Raw genomic sequence first — 21,938 nt, 5'->3', positions numbered from 1 at the left:
TCCCAACAGTATTTTCAAATGACCCAATAGGTGCTTGACAGTACCACAATAACTTAGGGAGTGAATTCTTTTGTGTGTCTGGTGTTCTTAATAATTTAAAGGTATTTTTAATCTCTGACAAACACTGCTTCACTTACTTTGCTTAATAGCTATAAAGTTTTGTCTGTTTGGACACTAAAAAACAATCCTGTGTTTTCTTAACATACTTATATGGTGATTCTTTAATCCATTTCATGTGCCTTGCTTGTGGATAACACATGCTGAATCAGAGAATCTATTGGATGTATATAGTTATCTGCCAAACACTAAATGCTGAGTGTTTTTATTATTATACTAATTGTAATAAGTGCCATTCACAATGTCATTTCACTCTGTGTTGAAAGCCTTTATAATACCATCCATCACTGCTGCTAAATGAGGATTTTGAAGGTATAATTGCAGTAGGTAAGTGTATAGTGGCAGTCCCTCAGGTTGCCTCCCAGACACGGATTTTGCAAAATCCATTATAGATGATACAGCTGCCTTTTCCTTGGAGAGCTCCTCAGGACTTCAAAAGTAGAAGTACAGGAAAGAATATTCAACTGTTGATCTTAAGTTGGAGTTCTACTGAATATCAGAGTCTGCTACGAATTTACAGGTTCAGTGAGATTTCAGGATCTACTCCTTAGATATTTTGCCTTCTTAACCTGAAAATAAAGGTGTGTATATCCAAACAGACCTGTTTAATTCCTGAAGTTGGGTTTCTTTATGGAACTGATGAGCAGGAAGAGTCTTACTGACATACAGTGGATAAAGAATAAAAGAATTTTTGTTTGGATGTTGTCATACAGGAACATCTCATCTCTGCTGTGAGAGGTGCAGCTGATGTGCACAAATAGCAGCATTTATAATTAATTAAAATTAGTGTTAAAATCTCTTGGAACACAGCAATAGATATGACAAAGTGTCCCCTGCTGCCCTGCTGAAGTGATTCATCATGTGAAGTAAAACAAAATTGATTGTGTTTAACAGAATGATATTAGGCACAAAGTTTGTGTGTCCTTATGTCTGTCACTATATGGGCTTTCAGAGGGTGGCTGAAGTGGTTCTATAGTCCCTTATTTGTGTAGATAATTGTGTATACAGTTATACATTTAACTGTACTTTTTTGTGTGTGTAAATATCGTTGTTCACATTCTCTGTGGTTTTTAGATGCAAAAGATGGAATCAGGCTTACTAATTTTTGTGAAACGTAATAGCTGTTACTATTTTAGAGAACAGCAAAGTGTCCTGCCAGAGGGACTGACACTGAAACAGTGCAGAGGAAAACCTTGAGACAAGGTAATAAAGTTGTTTTGGGCACTGCTGGTCTACAGTATGGCACAAGTCATGAGGTATGTTTTCAAAATATGAATTAAAGGAAAGTGGTATATGTGCTAAAGGGAGAAAGAATCAGGTCATTCAATTTTAAATAAGAGTCTACATGATTTTAAGAAGTTAAGTTAGTGAATAGTCAACTAAAAAGTTTACAGTCAAGTTGGATCAGAGCGGAGATTGTGAGAGGATGGCACCAGACCTGACAGAACTAGTTTTACTGGACACATTTACCCCATCTGTCACTAGGGGGGCTTTCAGAGGGTGGCTGAGGTGCATTGATTCTTCCTTTTTCAACTTAACAGGTGGTGTTTTAAGATTTTAATTTTTGAAGGAATCTAAAGGCTGTAAACTGACTAAGGTGATGGTCCTGGGACTGATGCTGAATCATGGTGATGAAATGGATTTTTACAGCTTTTGTGATTAATTTGTCTAATGTCAAAGGAAAGGTTTCTTTTTACCCTTGCTGTGACTTTCCATTTTCATTATTCATAGAGTAATGGAGATTGAGCATCCACAAAATTGTTTTCAGCAAAAACAATTCCCTTTGAAAAGTAGATCTATGCTCAGGTATTTCATAGTATCAGTGCTACAGTTAATATTGCTATTTCATGTTATGGGAGTTCAGAAAGGTGGTGATCAAATTTGTTTCACAGAATCACAGGCTGGCTAAGGTTGGAAGGAACCTCTAAAGGTCACCTGGACCAGTCAAGCTGCTTGAGCAGGGATGTTAAAAAGCAAAGAGATTAGGCAGACATGATTAGAGGTGTAGACAGGAAAGCAGCAGAGTTTCAGCAAATGTTCAGGATGACATCCTTAGACAGAAAATTTGTTTGAGTGGGCTTGGTATGACAGGTGGGCTGGAGCAGCCATTGTGAAAACCCAGCACTCAGAACCGTGATGGCACCTTACTGACAGGCATTGTTTTTCATTGAGAGTTACAAAGCCTGACATGGTAGGATGCTTCTTTGCTGCTGGAGGAGCTAAACTGGGAACCCTGATGTGTTGGGAATTGTCTGTAAGACCTGCTTGAAGGGGGGAAATTATCCTTTTCTTTAAACATTGGATATTGTTTCTTTAAAAAAACCTCACTCTAAAATAGAAGAGGGGGGAAAGTGCTTTTGGGTGCTTCCTTTCCTTCATTTGCTCTGCATTTTCAGTATATCGTCAGAGGATTAGTCTGAGGATTCTTGAATATGGAAATGTCTCTAGGTTTGTTTTTTTAATATGTAGCAGATCTTGATAGAAAAGCTTCATAATTTTGACATCCTCAGAAATGAACAGTGATAAAATATTTCTGTATATTACCCAATGCACTTACTTTGTATGGTTTTTTAGTTGTCTGCATTTATTTGCTTTCTAAGGTAGAGTACTTGCTTAAAAATTCCAAGGATATGCATGTGCTTCTGTAGTTTTTGTTATGTTATAGAAAATAGGCTAGGACTGCACAGCTTTGTCACTGAAATTGCTTTCCCTGCAGGACTGCAGCATTCTCTCTGATTCTATAATATCACAACTTGCCTTTTTTTACGGCATAGGTTTTTCCTTGTCAGGAAGAGCATAAAAAGACTGAAATCTTGTATAAATATACAGACAGGGCTACACAGGTTGGTATGAAAAATGGTCATAGTAAGATAGGTAAACATAAGCAAGTATATTTAGTAATCTGTGCAACTACCCATTTAAATTTTTGAAGTTAGGTTGCAATGCCATAGTAACTATGGACATCATTGCCCAGCACTTAGGCTTTGGGATCTTGGCAATTGGATTTGCAGAATCTAAACTTCCCTGGTTTGTTTTCCATAGAAATCAAATACATTGTTATTTATGGATAAACAATAGGCTTCTAGTTGAGGATATATAAACTGTGAGTGCAATAAGCAACCGGAAGGAATGTTGTGGGCATATGGTGCCTGTGTGTATGGATTAGGCAGTAGACATCTACATGCTTTTATGGGATTCTTTATTCTTTGCTTTTTTTGACTGTATGGACAGTACATTATACCTTGCTGCTGACAACCAGCAATTTCTGACTTCCCAGAAGAACTTGATTTTGAGACGTTTAGAGTGTGGTGTTAAACATGGCTTCCTGAAACCTTATCTGGTGGAAGCAAATAGGAGTTTCATAGTGAGTGTCAGCAGGCCAAGACTTGACATTTATTGTTATTTTCCTACCCTTAAGAAGAAAAAGAAAGGTGTGTTGGCAGATCAGAGACAGGATCATTTTGATGGCTAAAAAAGTACAGTACGATGTAAGTTTTGACAGGCTGTTAGCAATTCAATTTAGAGTGCCTTAGGAAGTGAGGACACATTAGTGTTAGCATTTTGATATCTCTCCTTCATGAATCTTCCTCTCTCTAAGAATAACAGCCTTGCTGGGCTCTCAGAAAGTGCAGCTCTTTTGCAGGAGGTGAGCCTGGACAAGGTGTTGCAGTCATTCATGGACAGGCAGAGCTCAGAGCCCGACTCAAACCCACATGTACACAGGCACGGGGTCCTCAGTCCCAACACTTACTCAAGAGGTCCTCTCCTGCTGCCCCAGGAGCTGGCTGTGTAGGCATGGCCTCAAATGGCTGTGCGAGGGAAAAGTAGCTCAGAAAGGGAACTGGGAGGATCTAAATGCCTTGTCTTAGCCAACAGATGTAGGGGTAACACCCAGCCATAGGCACCATCATTTATGCCTGGTGGTGTGAAATGGCATCTGAGCATGTTGTCCATCATGGATGATATGCCCAGAGAGGTGGTGGATTCACCACCCCTGGAGGTTTTTAAACTGAGATTGGATGTGGCACTGAGTGCCATGATCTAGTAAATGGACTGGAGCTGGACCAAGGTTTGGACTTGATGGTCTCGGAGGTCTTTTCCAACCCAATTGAGTCTATGATTCTATGATTGTTTTGAAATAAAAAGTAGATTATGTTTGCAATAGAAAATGTGACCTCTGAAATTTCTGAGGCTTAGCATATCTGGGCATTAAGACAACAAGCGGACATTAAAGCAAGCTGCAATTTGACCAGAAAAAAAACAAAAAGTGAGCTTTGGCATTCCCATGTGATAGAGCCTGTTGGCTGTGAGGTGTTTGAGGGCTTGAATATTCACTATTTCAGTCAGCATAAATTAATAGAACAAGATGAAATGTGCTTCTACAGCATGAACAAAAGTACTCGTGTTTTCTTGAGGGTTTATTTAGGTCTCCCTGAGAACATGGGCACAGTATCTGTGTTCAGTTGATGTCTGTGAAAAATGGTAGAAGGCTTCCTTTCGCCTCCCTTTTCATTTTCCTTATCTGAATTTTTTATGAGTTATTGTTTGTGTGGAAGGATTGATTCCTTTTAAAGAGAAGTAGAACATTCTGTCAAACTCTCCTTTTGGATATTCACATCCCTGCAGGATGGTGCTAAGGCTCTTCAGAGCAATCATGTTCTGGTTAGACAAAAGTAATGCCACATAGAGGGTTTCATGCGCTTTGGTGGCACTGAAATAAAACTACAGAACCTAAAATCAGGAGTTTGCAAGTGTCACTTGCAACATGATGGATGCCATAGATTAATTCTGTATGACCTTTAATAGGAATGAAAATCTATTTGATTTTGAGCTCTCTTTCCCTAGACAATACTTAGAGTGCTAAAATCCTGTGTTTTGGCAGAAAAAGAAAGATAGAGCACCAAGCAATGGCTGGATTTGAAAGCCAGATTAATCTAAATTACTAAAGCAAACGCCATTTTTAGCAGAATGTGATTGACCATTGATAATATAACAGCCAAGAGAATGGCAGTTCATCTCTTGGTGTCTTTCAGTTAAAACTTCAGTGAGATGTGAGTTATGCCTTGATGATGCCCGATTTCCCAGGGTGATTGGGTGTCAGTCTTCAGCTGCATTATGCAGGAGGTCACACTTGATATTTGTTATGTTCTTTTTCGGTTTAAAATCAGAAAGTGTAACATGAGCCAAACTGAAATAAATGGTGTTCATATTTGTCTCTCCCTCCCCTCCCAGGTACTACAGTGCTACCATTTTGCAGATGTCAGGAGTGGAAGATGACAGGCTTGCAATCTGGCTGGCTGCACTGACAGCATTTATAAACTTTATTTTCACTCTGGTGGGAGTCTGGCTCGTTGAGAGAATGGGTCGCCGGAAACTTACCCTTGGTAGCTTAACAGGTGAGTGTTTCATTAGGGTATTGTATTTTCCTCATAATTATTACTGAAAGGAAAATAAAATTTCAAGTGTAATTTTTTTTGAAGTAGTCCTCTTTAAAATTACAGTCTTGTTGCTATCTTCTCCCTGAAGTCATACAGTTTTTCAAGACTACTAGTATAGTACCACAGTTAAAGCCTAATTTAAAACTGACAGCTTGTTATTTTTCAGGTGAGTTTCTCCTTCAAGCATATTTAACAATGTTTTTATTTAGATTTAGCTTTTTTTTCCAGTTTAAGGAATGAAATGCTTGGAGCTTCACAGCTGGTTAGTATTTAAATCTCCTATGTAATTCCTGGCTGATTAATTGGAATTCAGAACCCTGTGATGAAGAAGTACCAGAGAAAGCATATTGCATAGCCATTGCAGCACTTCAGAAGCAATGCAGTTCTTTGCATAGTTATCCAGATACAATACAGTAAATACCTTACATACATCAATGTTATTTTAATTCATCTCCTCTATGAGATACTAAAGGACAGAATTCTGGATTTGTATGTTTTATCCAAACATTCAAACACGGTAACTCCTCCCATAGTCTCTTGGAAGCAGGAAAAGGCAGAGTGAGCAGCCTCCCTGTGTTCAGTGTGTCCTGCCATTAACCCAGTAATTCCCTGCTTGTTCCTGTATGACATGCTCATCCTGGCAGGAGTGATCTGTGACTGATGCCTGCCTCTGGCTCAGTGCCTGGAAGGTTCAGACATTTCCAAGGACAGAGTTTTGAAAAGAGGAGCATTTCCAGCTCCTCTTGAAATAATGTTCAGAAGTGTTAAGCTGGGAAGGTTTAATGCCTCTGTATTTTGTTCTGTTGTTGCTGTCAAGGATCCAAAGTTCTAGTTCATGCAGAACAGCTGAGAGGGGGACCAGCTGCCACTGACCATGTACAGTTCCCAGCTCCCTGATGGGAATCTATACCCAAGTATTCGAATGTGTTTATATAGGCAGAACAGTGACTGCACTGCGACACATCTGGTTTGATACACAGTTACTCAAATCTTTAAATTAAAACACGCAGTTTGGAGGCAATTTGGTGTTCCAGGTTGCAATAAATGTGTATTTGCTCTGCTATCATTTTGATTTGGAGTCAAGAAATCTGAAGTGTTTTTAAAATCCAAGTTCAGAAATGTGATCATGACAGAGAACTCACAACATAAAAGATACGAATAAAATTCTCAAGTCACTACTTTTGTCACAGTCTGCATCCAGATCTGTTAAAATACATCTCCCCTATAAGTTCCTCTGTGCTCCAGCCAGTCTGTTTTCACTTGTCCTTTTGTGTGGTAGAAATCCAGGCCCTGCACTGACACTTACAGTGCTTGGGTGCTGCTTCTCCTTTGTACTCTGTTGAAACTGAGTATTGACTGATTGATTGATTGATTGATTGATTGATTGATTGATTTGACCCAATAATCTCAAATGTCAGTCTGGTCCCTCGGGAGTTTTTTGCTTATCTGGACCCAGCTGTATAGCTGTGACTCCCACGTGAACTTTTCATATGCTCAGAGCTCTTTGCTCTTTGGCACTGCTTAACATATTCAAACATTGTACATTTGAAATGTAGATATAAATGTCTCTTACAAAGCATATTGGTCGTAGAACAGAGGAGGATGTAGAAATAAGACACAGGATTAACAATGGAGCATAATGCATTAAAGGATTATTTGCTAATGATGTTTGGACACAAAGTAATTGTTTAGTAAAAATGCCCTTTCTTCAGTGGTGGGTTGCTGGCGGTCAGTCTGCAGCAGCACTTGAGCTGCAGTGCTTGCTGTGGCTTTTATCCTCCTCAAGGAAAGTACAAATAACGACAGGAATGAAATCATACATCGTCTCTCTGTACTATTTAGAATTTTTTTATGCAACATTTGACTCTTTGATTTAGGTAGTGGTGGATTTGATGTGTTTTCCTTAGCAAGAGTGCTGTGTAGTAGAGTGATAATTACTAAATCTGCTGATGGATTTGTTTTCCATGTTGAGTTTTCTCATGAGGTAAACATATTTTTACTGCTCTACTTTGGTTTGCATTTCTAAGGACATTAACTTTCACAGTGAGTTATTACTGGCAGCTTCTCTGGTCTTTGGGGAAGACAGGTATGCCCCAGTCTCCCATTGCACAAAATGAAGGCAAAACTGCTCCTTCTGCCTACTGCTGCACAGCTGTGGGGTTTTGTCTTACTGATAAGGGCTAATTTATTAGTGCTTTATAGATGAAAACATGCAAGAATAATCCGTAGAGATATAGTAACATTAATATTTTGATTAAAAGCCACTGTACTGTAATATCATTTTGTAAATCATACACTTTTCCTGCTTTCTGAAAACATTTGAGGAAGAGCTATTTTACTTTTAATTTAATGTATCTTCATAATTTTGAAAATATTAGAAATTTTTGAAAAATTGAGCTTTTCAGATAGCATTAGGAAAACTATTATAAAGTGCTATTGAAAAAAATCCCACCTTTTTAGTTCTCTTTACTACTGTTTTGATTCCTCTTAGTTTGACATTCATTTTATATCTTGGTATAATTTCTTTACCTTTCTTCTTTTTCTTTCAGTTAATTTATTTCTTCAAAGCGGTTAATTGAGAAACCTGCAGGAATTTTGACAAGTGTGTTATCCATTTAATTTGTGTTTTCCTTTTTCCCCTTCAGAAACAGTTTGAAAGCATGGTGGTCCTTGGGCATTGGACAATTTGTAACTGTTTGTAACAGAGAGGATCTAAAATATCTTCAGAACATTTCCTTTTTTTTTCTCATCTCAGCTAATGATGTCCTGTAACTGTTTGATTTTGTTCATCATAGCAGAATTTCCCACAGAATGAAAACATATTAAACTTCATTTGCCAAGTTTGCATATTGAGTACTTTTCCAAAGAAATAAGACATTTACAGAGGTACTGGCAGTGAATGTTGGTCTATTTGGTTAACTTCAAAGACAGACAAAGCATATTTAAAAAGAATATAAGTAAGATTATAGGCCCTGTCTAAAGGTACTTTCTGTCTGGTTTATGCCATTTTGAAAGTACAGTAAATCTAGTGCAATATCCAGCCTGCCCAGAATACTGGCATTATTATGTACCTACCAGCCACAGCAGTGCAAGACCAGCTATGGAATAAATGGAATTATCTTGTGGTAGGTTGGTGCTTTCTCCTTAGTTTGTGACTGAGTTCAACGTCTTTGCCTCAGTTCAGGTAAATGGTTCAGCCTTTTGCAGTTCATGCACATTCCTGCCTATTAGCCATGGCTGCTGCACAGGCACGTTCAGGGGTAATTTTATTACACATCTTTGTACTTAAGATGTTATTTATATCTCAAAAAAAGGTTTCCACATACTTGGTTGGTTTACCCCTGAGGAAACTCTTCCTTTTCTCTTTAAAAACATTCAAACCCACACCCAAAACTGCCAATACATCCCTTCTTCTTTTTGCCCACCAAAAAATAATTTGAACCCCCAAATAAAGACCAGCATATGCATAATTTCTCAAAGGTTATGAGACTGACACGATGAGGTTTTTAGTGTAATGGCATTTCTAAAGGTTCACACAGGGGCATTACTGAGAAAATTACTTACATGCTTCTAACACGCAGAGCAAAGAGATGATAAGGAGTATGTGGAATTTAATACAATGTCATTCATTTGCCCTTAATCATTAAGCTAAGTCACTGCACACTTGTAAATGTTGCTGCCTCCCTCCTGGGATGTGCTTCAGTGGCGGTTTGTGAGTCTGGTTTTATGTGGTAAGGATAATGTTACTGTGTTATTAGTCACTAACTCACAAATAATGTTCTTACTAATTTTCTACTTCTATTACTAGATCAAGCTGTACATGTTGTCTGTGACCTCTCAAATAAAACATGTCACTTAAATAATGAGTATTCAAATAGGTATACAGGATATTTTATACAGTGTTGGTCTTGATGCCTCATTTTGTAGCAAGATGTAAAGGTTTTATTAGTCTGAGTTTGAGGCATTTGCAGTAGTATCATGAGTAGTGAGATATGTTAATTTTCATTAAAATGATACAGTATATTAAGTGTGTGTGACAAATAAGGTAGGAAAACTATGAGGTATGTTCTAGGAATGGTCTGTTCACAAAGTATGAACTACTTTTGTCATCTTTCACTTCCCATTTTGCCCAGCCCATGGAATTTGTTGGGGGAGAGAGGAGCAAACATACGGAAGCAGAGTTTTTCCTAGCAGATGTTATGTGTGCTCTTTGAAACAAGATCAGATGTTGGATTTTTTTATGGTGTTTTTATTAAAAGTCAAAATTCTCTTGTTTCACAAAGGGAAGTAGAGTCAATGAAAAAGCTGATGCTATTTTGTTTTTTACAGGAAAGTCTGCAAGTCTGGGTGTGGGAGTGGGAAGAAGTGTGTTGATTTCAAAGTCACTGTTAAATTTTACCTTTACCGCCTTGTTTTCAACACCAAAAATAATGCTATCCCTTCATTCATGCCGTTGTCAATTTCACATATTCAAAAGGTCTCAACCTATTAATTTAATATCTGGACATTAAACCTGATGTGCTTGTCTTTAACGTCTGACCTAACTGAAGATGGGGATGTGGCAGAGAGTGTTTTCCTTTGGTTCTCCTCACAGCTCCTTAGTGAATGCTGTGTGCACAGTGATGGGGTGCCTTGCTGTCCCAAGCAGAGTTCAGTTCAGTCAAGAATGATTTCATGTGCTCTAGAGGAAGGTATCACATTGTTCTTTGTCTGTATTTTTAGGTACTGCTGTAGCACTCATTATCCTAGCTTCGGGATTTTTGCTATCAGCTCAGGTCTCGCCAAGGATCACACTTAATCCACCAGATCCTTCACATCAAAACTCTACCTGCACAAAATACAGGTGAGATTTCATGGTCATTCATCCAATCTTCTTGAAGATTGTTTCCAGTTAATGAAGTTTTACAACTTAGTGGGAGTAACAGACAGTTATTCACAAAGTCAGTACAAGGAACTAAACTGAATAGCTGAAGTTAAAATCCCAAGTTCCCTCTGTAGGGAAAATTAGATGCTGATTAAATTCTCTGAATAATCCTTTGGCGTTTCATGGGTTAAATAAGGTGGTAAAGTGGCAAATTCCACATTTACTTCTTCTGATATATCACACCTGCTACAAGTTATAGCGTGCACGATGTCAGGAATATTGCAAAAGGAATTTGTAGAAGTGCTTTCTCATCTGCTTGTAGATTTGTCATGTACAACAGCTGTAAACTCTTCAAGAATGTGTTCCTTGCCTGTTGTTTTCCTGAATGGCAGAAACAATCTTCAGATAATTACATACCAATTAACAATTAAAATAAATGTGGTGGTTTTGATCTATTTTTCTGTAGTAGGTAGAAGATGCACTTCCATATGCAATCATAGTTTCAAGTAACTTTACTTCTGAGGTTGTAGGAATGTGTAATTTTCTTTATTTTGTGGGTTTTATTCACATATGAGTGCTCTTTTGTTCATTTAGCTGGCAGACTAGAAAATTCCCTATTCAGAGAAGACTAGTTCAATGTCTGAAGAAATTACTTAAGTTCAAAATCTGTTTTACACATGTTTGCAACAGAAATAAATACCAAGAAAGGAGAAGTGCACTTCTGGTTTCCTGGATATATTGGCTGGAAATATAGTTTCTGGCTTTTCTTATGCCAGAGCAATGTTTTAGGTTAAAGATTCGGAGGATCTGGGGAGGGGATGGAAGGTCTTCATTGAGTGTAAATAGATACTGATAACTGCAACATGAGATACTGCCAGAGACAAGGATTCCTACATGCAAACTCCTATAATTTTTACTTGTTTTCTACTGCAGAGTCAGCTATATTTCACAGTTTTTGAGATGGACCTGTCAACCAATAGCAAGTAGGCTGGTTAAAAGATATAAAGGGAGAAGAGCTTCAGTGCTCTCTTTCTTGCAGTAAGATCACATTGAAAGAGGAATGTGAGAAGGATTTGCCTAGGACTTCAGTTAACTGTATGGAAAGGATATCTAGAGAGAGCAGACGCACCCCTTGCAGAATTTATAATGTTATTTAAGAAAGCTAGCTGCTTATAGAACCTGAAACAGTATCAAATCTGCATAAAAGAAATGTAGCTTGTCTACCTTAATGAAAGAGTAGTCAACAGAGTTATCATGTTCCAGGCAACCACAGCCAGTCAGGAAGGAAATTTAGACCTACTGGAGCTTGTGTGGGATGCACTTCTGGGCAAAAGCATGACAAATTAAGGCAGGTAGTTCTAGGAAAGGTATGTTATTTCATGAATTATTGAAATACTTGATCTGTTGTGATTTCTGTCCTGATGTGAAGTGAGTAAAAGCAGATATGATACAAATTCAAAGGGTCTGTAAAAAGAGCAATAAAAGAATTGAAATATTTTCATTTCAGAGTATTTCAAAATAGAAAGAGCTCTCTTTGTTTAATGATAAAAGTGAATGAGGGGGTGGAAATAATCAACAACATATGAGAAAGCTTTCGGTGCTTCTGTTTTAATCTTACACTATACTTCAGTAGAAAGACACAAAAGCCAGGAGAGGTGAAACTAATAAATCGATGTAGTTGCCCACAAATCACAGAATTAGTCTAGAGCACCCAGTACTTAAAAGGATTTAAAAAAATTGGATTCATGTGCTTAATAATAACTTTTGCACTTGTGTGCCTGAAACTGTATAAATTTTCATGCTTCGAAACATCACCAGCCCATGATCCTGGCAGAGTTAAAGGAAGAATATTCCTTCAGCATCACAAATATTAGTGTTCATTATTTCTGGAGGGTATGACATACAAGTTTACAATATATTTGACTTGGAAAAGTGTCTGTTGAAGAACTGAGTATGTCTGCCTTCTATGCACATTGTCAGTAAGCTGAATGAATTTTTTTAAATTGTTTTTGTTATGAGAAAGTAGGTGGTGTTTTCATCATTCCACTTGGGTTAGAAGAACTCCAGCATAACATGCATGATCTTGAAAGGAAGAGAAAGTGGAGATTGCAAACCAAAGGAAAGCTAAAGGCTGGAACTTATCTTGTATGACTCACCTCTCTCTCCTTTTTGGCTCTGGAGATATTCCCCATGGCATTTATGGAGTTGAATCAAAGCGATTCTCAAACGTGAGAATTTGGAAGTAAAAGTCTACTCTGCATAGTGCCAGTCTTGCATGTTTCCTTTGCTATTCTAAGAATGATGGCACTACTGTACAGACAGGCAGCATGCAGGGCAGCAAGTGTTACTGCAGAGATAGTTACAAACAGGATATCCAATCAGGGTGAAAGGGGGCAGCTTAGTGGCACTGGTCTCTGGCTGTTCAGCCCATATTTTAGCCTGCTTCAGTATAACTGCTGGCATCCCAGATTGCTTGGCATTGAATCTTGCAAGCCTTCAAGAGCTCCCAGAAAGTTTGGGAAAAGGCAACAGGACTTCAGAAGATGAAGACATAATGCCATCTCCTGCTTTTGATTATGTGTGCCTACACATATGCAGCTCGTAGCCTTCTTCATGTAGTGGTGACTCAGTGCTTCTCTGAGGTGAGGGATACTTAGAGCAGAAACCTCTTTGCAGCTTGGGCATTACAGACTGGGGGCGTTTCCTAAATATAATTTGCATTTGTCTTTGCCAAAATGTATTTATAAGTTATGAAAACTTCAGTAAAAATTATTTTGCTGACAGAAGTTTTGCTGATACCAAGCAGAGTAAAAAAATGTTTTTCATGCTTGCAAATCTGCTGGGTTTGAGTAAGGGAGGGTCTCAATTAAGAAACCCTTAGAGCTACTGCAGTCTGTTTGCTTATTGTTCCTTCACATCCCTATTCCTCTGCACAGATTAATTCCTGCTGCTAGAATAACAAAGTATTCTTTGCAAATAAAGAGCACAGTCATTGTCCTAATTCAAAAAAGCACCTAGGGCTTGAATACTGTGTTCTGAAAGAGCTGTGCCATGCAAACAGAGTAACAAGATACCGGTACATGGTTGCAGAAAACAAACCAGTGAGATATGCTACAGATATCAAACAAAATATTTTCATTTGGTGTAGAGATGTAGAATATCATAGTTAAACAGAAAAAAACCTCCATAAATCTGTGGAAAAAAATGTCAATCATGGAAATAATGCAAAGTCAGCAGGATATTTTGAACACTGAACACTGAAGTTTTGCCTCATCACAGGTGGAAGTGGGTGTGTGTGTCACTGAGGTGAGAGAAGGTGAATGTTCTCTCTGTGCCATCCTTAAATCAAACTTCATTTTCACACTCGGCTGTGTAAGGTTATATAGATATTTACAGTGCGACCACCTGCTTTATTTGAGCTTAATCTCCTCAGCAGCTGTGATCTGTTACTTACCATCAATGCTGCAGAGAAGCTCAGAGGTAAATTTAAGATTGCAAACCAACATTGTCCCAAAATTTGTCACCTTAAAAATTAAAGATGAACTAGCCATTCCTATATTGACTACCAAAACTATGTAAACATGTGTCTGTTTTTACTGGGAACTTGCCTGGTTCTGGAAGGAGGTTGAGGTTAAGCATGTATACAAGCTACCCTCCCACTTTTTCCCAATTTTTAAAGTATCGATGGTGTGGCTGTTTGGGACATTGAGCCATTTCTGTAAAATCACTGTTGTCCTGCTGCCTTGTATTCTTGAGCCTTTTGTCTTCTTTCATTCATGTATCTGTCTTTCCCTCTTCACTTTTTGACACTTGTTCAGCTGTAGAAGACATAATGTGAACTTGTTCTGCTTCAGCAACATTTTTCATCTCTGTTGCTGTATGAAAAAGGTAAATATTGTGTTAAGTTTACATTAACCCTCATATCTTAAGGAAATAATACCTGTGCCCAGGAAGTTTCTCAGGATCCTTTGTGGGCAGATTTTCTTCAGGCTGGTTAAAACAATACAGGCGGTGCCAGCTGTGCTGGGCACACAAGGACTTCGTTGTTCATCTTTGAATTAGTCACCCTCACGTGGTTAATGTTCCAAAGCTTGTTGTACAAATACACATCACAGAGATGGAGACACCAACATTTCATACTCTTACTCAGCCATTTTATAAGAGAGCTAAGGGACAGAAATAGGTATTTTCTTTACAAAAGTAGCAAAAGTATATAATTGTGATCAGTCCTGAAAAACTCAGCTAACCTAGCACATGAAGCTGGTTTTATTGTATTTAGTACCTTAGGATGCATATATTAAGGATATTAGATATTGTACTTTATTTTATTGACATAACTCACTGACAATCTGATTTATCAGCAAACTAGGCATTGGTATTCTTCTTAATGTCGCTGCACCATGGAACCAGTGTTTTTGAAAGCATGGTTCTTGTTTTCTGTTTCTAATGTCAAAGTGCTTGAGCTGCTGGTCTTTCTGATACCTGAGAATTGCAATAATAAATATAGTAATGTGTTTTAACCATTAAGGTAAGGAAAATATGGATATGTAAAGAGATAAACATGTTTGAGAATACTTTTGCCAGCCCTTATGAAGTGTAATTAGAATTCTGATAGTTTATGTTATAGAACTGTGAAATGGCCTCAAGGTAGTCTTGAAATTTACTAAGTAAATAATATAAGGCTATTCTGCTTGGTAATAATTTTCCCTTTGCTGACATGTTGCTCCTATCAATCAAAACTTCTAATTTAGTTTTAAATTATAAAGAATTGGAAGGAATATGTCAGTCCATGTAGTAAGTGTCTTTAGTGGGAGTGAGGAAAAACTCATCTCTTCAATTTAAACACAAAGATCTGAAGAGTTACTTACCTGAACTATAATGTCTGTGAGTGCAATGCAGTCCCTGTAACCATTGTTAGCATGTCCACATACTTTGACTCAAAATCTGCACTAGTGAGAAAACAAGGTGTTATCGTAACCTACTAACACTTCACACCTCTGCTAATAGTTCTATGACTTTGCTGTTTAACAAAAACTGAAATAATGCTTAAGGAATTATTTTTTTAGAATATTCCAAAGTGATGGTGTTATGCATGACCTGCAGGTTTCAGTCACACAAGGATGATTTTAATCAAGTTTGAACAAGGCTTCTTCTGATCAGCCTGGAAGCTTGGAGTATAGTATCTACATGTAGAGACTCTTTGGAAAAGTAGTTTTAAAAATAAATTATGCTACAGAGACTGCCATTACATCCAGAATAAAGGTACATGTAGTCAGTTGGTTTTGTTCCTTATTGTCCATGTTGCTTAGTTCCAGGAAAAAATCAGGATGATCTTGTGCTGGGGGCTGTATAAATTCAGAAAAGAATATCAAAGACATTAAACAACTGATCCCTGTGAATGAGTAGGTCAGGACTGTTTGCATGTGGTGTCAGCATTCCAGCAGAGTCTGCTGCCAAGGTGCTATAGCAAGAGTGGTGTAGCCATGATGATCCAACGATTAGGCAAGGTTTGTAGAGAGTAATTTCCTTTATAGGATTGTGATAAGTGGGAAGAATAGATGAGCCTTTCGGATCCTCACCAGATCTAAAGCAGAAGTAGCAAACACCAAGAGGCCAAACCCAGTTGCTCTGAGGTTCTATAAGTGATGTTGCAAAGCTGAGGTGTGTGAGCCTTTGTGAAGAAGGTTTAAGGAACATTTGAAGACAGACAATGTATTTATTATGAGGCTGGCATGCCAGGAAGGATGAGGATTCACTACTGATCTGGAACTTCAGGGGGGCCACCATAGAATAGTCTCAGTGGACTAGGTTGAACAGGAGCCTGATTTGAAGATGAGAAAGGGTTAATCATACTTAAACATAACTGTGATTTAGATCTGTTGGAGTATCTGTGTGGTAAATTATACAACTGCAGCTAGCATACAAGTGCTGTGATTATAAATGGTAGCTGTTCTGTGTGGGCATTACTGAGTGGATACATGTGTGGATATGTACCTGATAGAGTACTGGTAGAGCTTACTGTCATTTGGTCTCCTGTAATAGCAGGGAAGTGCTCTTGAAGTCCAAGTGGGTTTTTCTCATTCTTTGTTAAAAGTTGTATTTCCCTTGTCGCAGATACACAGCTTGAAGTGGTATCTTGTAGTTAGCCCACATTTTAACTGTGTAAACCATCCCCTATGTTCTTGTCCAGTTATATTTAATCTAAACCTAGGGCTTTACTTTTGGAAACACAGGGATCATCAGAAGTATAAAGAAGGGCTTGTTTTCCTGCCTGAGGTGCAGCACGACCTCAGACACAACCATTGGGCAGTTTTAAACATGGTTCAAAGTACCTAACTGAAATGACTTTGTGTATAAAAATGAAGTAAGCCATTTACCAAAAACCCCCTAAGTTTCCTAGTTGCATAGGTGGCTGTGTCTCGGTTTGAGGGGAAAAACCAAAATGTTTTACCCACAAGCAGGGGAGGGGCCTCCTCCTCAATAATCACACCACTCTTTATCAAATTTAAGAAAAGGAATTTTAATACAAGAAGGATAACTGCTATATATATATATATATATATATGTAAACAGACTAGTGCAACCCACTTCCCCAACACCATAAGAGGAAAAAAAAAACAACAACAACAAAACCCAGCAGGTTTTCCTCCGGGAGAAAAGGTTATACTTAAGTGTCCTTGTCACAGCCCGCTGGCTGCAGAGTGAGTTTCAGTCCCTCTCCAGCGAAACAGACGAGCAGTGGGCTTTCAGATGGACTCAGTCTCTTTCCCCTGTGTTCCCCGTCCAAGAAGCAGACAGGTACGAGCAACCAGCAGCAAATCCAAGGCAGGTAGCAGCACGGCAGGAAAAAGTAATCCGAAGTAGGCAGCGGCAAGACAGCCAGGGAAAACCCCAGCAGTAACCAGCAGGGCAGCCTGCCTCCTTGGAGCCCCCACTCCCCCGTTCCGCCGAGCCAAGACTGAGGAGAATATCCAAAAAAAAACCAAAAGAGACAAACCTGCCCCCACCCCAGCGATCACAGTTAACTACTTCTTTTGTTAACCGCTGGCCTGGGCAGTTAAGTGGCAGGGGAGAGAATTTACATAATAATCCCAAACTACAACATTATCCACCCCTAAATTCTCTTCCATGCCGATACTCTACATTAAACTTAAATTTTCTTTCAAATAATTAAGTGTTTACAAATACAGTAATATGAGTCGTTTACCCAGAGATAAGTTCCCCTTGAGGTACACATCGTGTCTCTCCATCTTCCTGCATCACCCACCAGGTGGAACCAGATCCTTGAGCAAAGACAACCCCACGAATGGGTTTGCCTTTGCCTGAGGCAGGGTTGATCCAGACTGTTTTCCCTAGCATACCTCTCAGGTGTATTACAGGGACTTTGTCTCCATCTACAGTGTGAAGGGGTTCTGATTGGGCAGGGCCGGCTCGATTGACAGAGCCTCTAGTGTTGACTAGCCATGTAGCCTTTGCTAAGTGTTGATCCCAGTGTTTGAAAGTCCCTCCACCCAACGCCTTCAAAGTGGTTTTCAACAGTCCATTACACCGCTCAACTTTCCCGGCAGCTGGTGCATGGTAGGGGATATGATACACCCACTCAATGCCATGTTCCCTCGCCCAGGTAGCAACTAAGCTGTTTTTGAAATGAGTTCCATTATCTGACTCAATTCGTTCTGGGGTGCCATGTCGCCACAGCACTTGTTTTTCCAGGCCTAGGATGGTGTTCCGAGCAGTGGCGTGAGGCACTGGGTGTGTCTCCAGCCACCCTGTGGTTGCTTCCACCATGGTGAGCACATAGCGCTTGCCTTGGCGGGTCTGTGGCAGTGTGATGTAGTCAACCTGCCAGGCCTCCCCGTACTTATACTTATCCCAGCGTCCACCATACCACAGGGGCTTCACTCTCTTAGCCTGCTTAATGGCAGCACATGTCTCACAGTCGTGGATAACCTGAGAGATAATGTCCATGGTTAAATCCACCCCTCGGTCTCGTGCCCATTTATAAGTGGCATCTCTGCCCTGATGGCCCGAGGCATCATGGGCCCATCGAGCCAAGAACAGCTCTCCCTTGTGCTGCCAGTCCAGATCTGTCTGTGATACTTTCACTTGCGCAGCTCGGTCTGCCTGTTGGTTGTTGAGATGTTCCTCATTGGCCCGACTTTTGGGCACGTGTGCGTCTACGTGGCGGACTCTCACAATCAGCTTCTCTACTCGGGTGGCAATATCTTGCCATATATCGGCAGCCCAGATGGGTTTCCCTCTGCGTTTCCAATTGGTTTTCTTCCATCGGTCTAACCATCCCCAGAGAGCATTGGCCACCATCCATGAGTCGGTGTAGAGGTAAAGCTTTGGCCATTTCTCTCGTTCAGCAATGTCCAGGGCCAACTGCACGGCTTTAAGCTCTGCAAACTGACTCGACCCACCTTCTCCTTCAGTAGCTTCTGCAACTTGTCGTGTGGGACTCCATACAGCTGCTTTCCATTTGCGATTAGTCCCTACAATGCGACAGGAGCCATCGGTGAAGAGGGCGTAGCGTATTTCCTCTTTTGGCAATTGATTGTATGGTGGAGCTTCTTCCGCACGTGTCACCTGCTCTTCCTCTTCATCTGCTAGACCAAAATTTTCACCTTCAGGCCAGTTTGTGATGATTTCCAGGATCCCAGGGCGATTTGATTTTCCTATACGGGCGCGCTGCGTAATCAGGGCAATCCACTTGCTCCAGGTAGCATCAGTGGCGTGATGTGTAGAGGCAGCCTGTCCTGACAACATCCACTTCAGCACTGGTAGTCGAGGTGCCAGAAACAGCTGTGCTTCTGTGCCAATCACCTCTGAGGCGGCTTGGACTCCTTCATAGGCGGCTAGGATCTCTTTCTCTGTGGGGGTATAGTTGGCTTCAGATCCTCTGTAGCCTCGGCTCCAGAATCCAAGTGGTCGGCCTCGAGTCTCACCAGGCACCTTCTGCCAAAGGCTCCAAGACAGGCCATTATTCCCGGCGGCGGAGTAGAGCATGTTCTGTATGTCTGGTCCTGTCCTGACTGGTCCAAGGGCTACAGCCTGAGCAATCTCATGCTTGATCTGGTCAAAGGCTTGTTGCTGCTCAGGGCCCCAGTGGAAATCATTCTTCTTACGGGTTACCAAGTAGAGAGGGCTTACGATCTGACTGTATGCTGGGATATGCATCCTCCAGAACCCTATGGCACCCAGGAAGGCTTGTGTTTCCTTTTTGCTGGTAGGTGGAGACATTGCTGTGATCTTATTGATGACTTCTGTTGGAATCTGACGGCGTCCATCCTGCCACTTCACTCCCAGGAACTGGATCTCTTGGGCTGGTCCCTTAACCTTACTCCGTTTGATGGCAAAGCCAGCTCCCAAAAGGATCTGGATGATTTTCTCTCCTTTCTGAAAAACCTCTTCTGCTGTGTCCCCCCACACAATGATGTCATCAATGTATTGCAGGTGTTCTGGAGCCTCACCCTTCTCCAGTGCAGTCTGGATCAGTCCATGACAGATGGTGGGACTGTGTTTCCACCCCTGGGGTAGTCGGTTCCAGGTGTACTGCACGCCCCTCCAGGTGAAAGCAAACTGTGGCCTGCACTCTGGTGCCAGAGGAATGGAGAAGAACGCATTAGCAATGTCAATAGTGGCATACCACTTTGCTGCCCTGGACTCCAGTTCATACTGGAGCTCCAGCATGTCCGGCACAGCGGCACTCAGCGGTGGGGTAACTTCATTCAAGCCACGATAGTCCACAGTCAATCTCCATTCTCCATCAGACTTATGCACAGGCCAGATGGGGCTGTTGAAGGGTGAGTGGGTTTTGCTGACCACCCCTTGGCTCTCCAGTTCACGGATCATCTTATGGATGGGGATCACAGCATCACGGTTCGTTCGGTATTGCCGACGGTGCACTGTCGTGGTGGCAATTGGCACTTGCTGTTCCTCAACTTTCAACAGTCCAACAGCAGAAGGACTTTCTGAGAGACCTGGCAATGAGTTCAATTGTTCAATCCCTTCTGTCTGTACAGTGGCTATTCCAAAAGCCCATCTATGCCCCTTTGGGTCCTTGAAATATCCATTCCTGAGGTAGTCAATGCCCAGGATACATGGGGCGGCTGGACCAGTCACAATGGGGTGTTTCTGCCAATCTCTCCCTGTCAAGCTCACTTCAGCTTCTAGCACAGTCAACTCTTGAGATCCCCCTGTCACCCCAGAAATAGAAATAGTTTCTGAGCCCACATGTCCTGATGGCATTAATGTGCATTGAGCGCCAGTATCAACCAAAGCCTTATACTTTTGTGGGTCTGATGTACCAGGCCATCGAATCCACACAGTCCAATAGACACGGTTGTCCCGTGCCTCTACCTGGCTAGAGGCAGGGCCCCTCTAACACTGATCCTGGTCATAGCGGTCAGAACCTTTTCTCGATGAGTACACCTGGGAGGTGCCCTCCTGTGGGTCAGATTCTTGCCCGTGGGAAACTGGGACTGCACTTACTCTCACTGACCTTCTTCCATTCTCCTTCAGTTCTTGTACTCGGGCTGCAAGGGCACGGGTGGGTTTCCCATCCCACCGTCCCATGTCTTCTCCATGTTTGGCCAGGAAGTACCACATCTCAGTTCGTGAGGTCTGTCCACTTCCTCTGGCTGGGGGGCGTCTGGCTCTGACTTCAGAGGTTCTCATTCGCACTGGTGCCACTTGGAGACTTTCCCTAATTTCCTCTCTGATCGCTTTTACCTCTGCAGGCAGCGTCTTGAGACTCTCAACCAATGTCTCTACAGCAGAAATACGGGCCTGCATTGGGCTGTGGGTCATGCTTTCATATATCCGGAGCTTATTTGCTACTGCGCCCACTGTTTCATGGTTCTCTTCCCTATACATGGATGCCAGGAAATCGGTGTATTCAGCTGGCCCCGAGCGTGAAAGGTCCCACCACATATGTGGTGTGCATCTGACCTTGTCAGGGTCATTATTGGCTTGCCCACCTCTTCCAAAAAGCACGTCCATCATTGCCATCTCCCTCAGACGTAAAATTCCTTCTTCCATCGTCTTCCAAGTCTTCCTAATATGATGTTCCTGCAGGATTTCTCTATAAACAAACTTCTCTCTTACACTCGTTAGAAGTCGTGCCCAGAGTGAAAGGGGCTTTGATTCCCTCACGAACACCTGTTCAATAGCCACGTCCTGGGCCAGAGCCCCCAAAAACCTGGCTTCAGCACCATCCAGTTGTAAGGTTTCGCCCATAAGGTCCCAAACTCGGATCAACCAAGTCAGGATGGGCTCACCCGGGTGTCGAGCAATGTCTTTCCGCAAACTACGGAGATTATCAAATGACAATGACTCAGTGATGATCTCAGGCTCTGGGTCTGCTTGCTGTGGAGGTGCAGCAGCCCCCTCATCGTCTGCTGGATGGTCTAATTTGGTCTTATATTTCCTTTTCTGAATAGGGGCAACTTCCATAGGCTTGGCCTGTCCTCCTGGTTTAGCCTCATCCTTTTCTCCCTTCACTGTGGCATCAGGGG

General features: G+C 41.0%; 1 protein-coding gene across 1 annotated transcript in view; it reads left to right on the top strand.

Moving 5' to 3' along the window:
* Positions 1–21,938, top strand: part of SLC2A13 (solute carrier family 2 member 13) — a 165,166-nt gene that overhangs the window by 105,943 nt on the left and 37,285 nt on the right. Inside the window, exons 5-6 of the mRNA XM_071552607.1 lie at positions 5,350–5,513; positions 10,278–10,398. Of these exons, the coding sequence (XP_071408708.1) occupies positions 5,350–5,513; positions 10,278–10,398 (285 nt within the window). The remainder of the gene's footprint in view (positions 1–5,349; positions 5,514–10,277; positions 10,399–21,938) is intronic.

The sequence above is a fragment of the Pithys albifrons genome, chromosome 3, assembly GCF_047495875.1.
Source record: "Pithys albifrons albifrons isolate INPA30051 chromosome 3, PitAlb_v1, whole genome shotgun sequence".
NCBI lineage: Eukaryota > Metazoa > Chordata > Aves > Passeriformes > Thamnophilidae > Pithys > Pithys albifrons.
The sequence above is the reverse complement of the archived record's forward strand: the minus strand, read 5'-3'. Positions and strand labels throughout refer to the sequence as shown.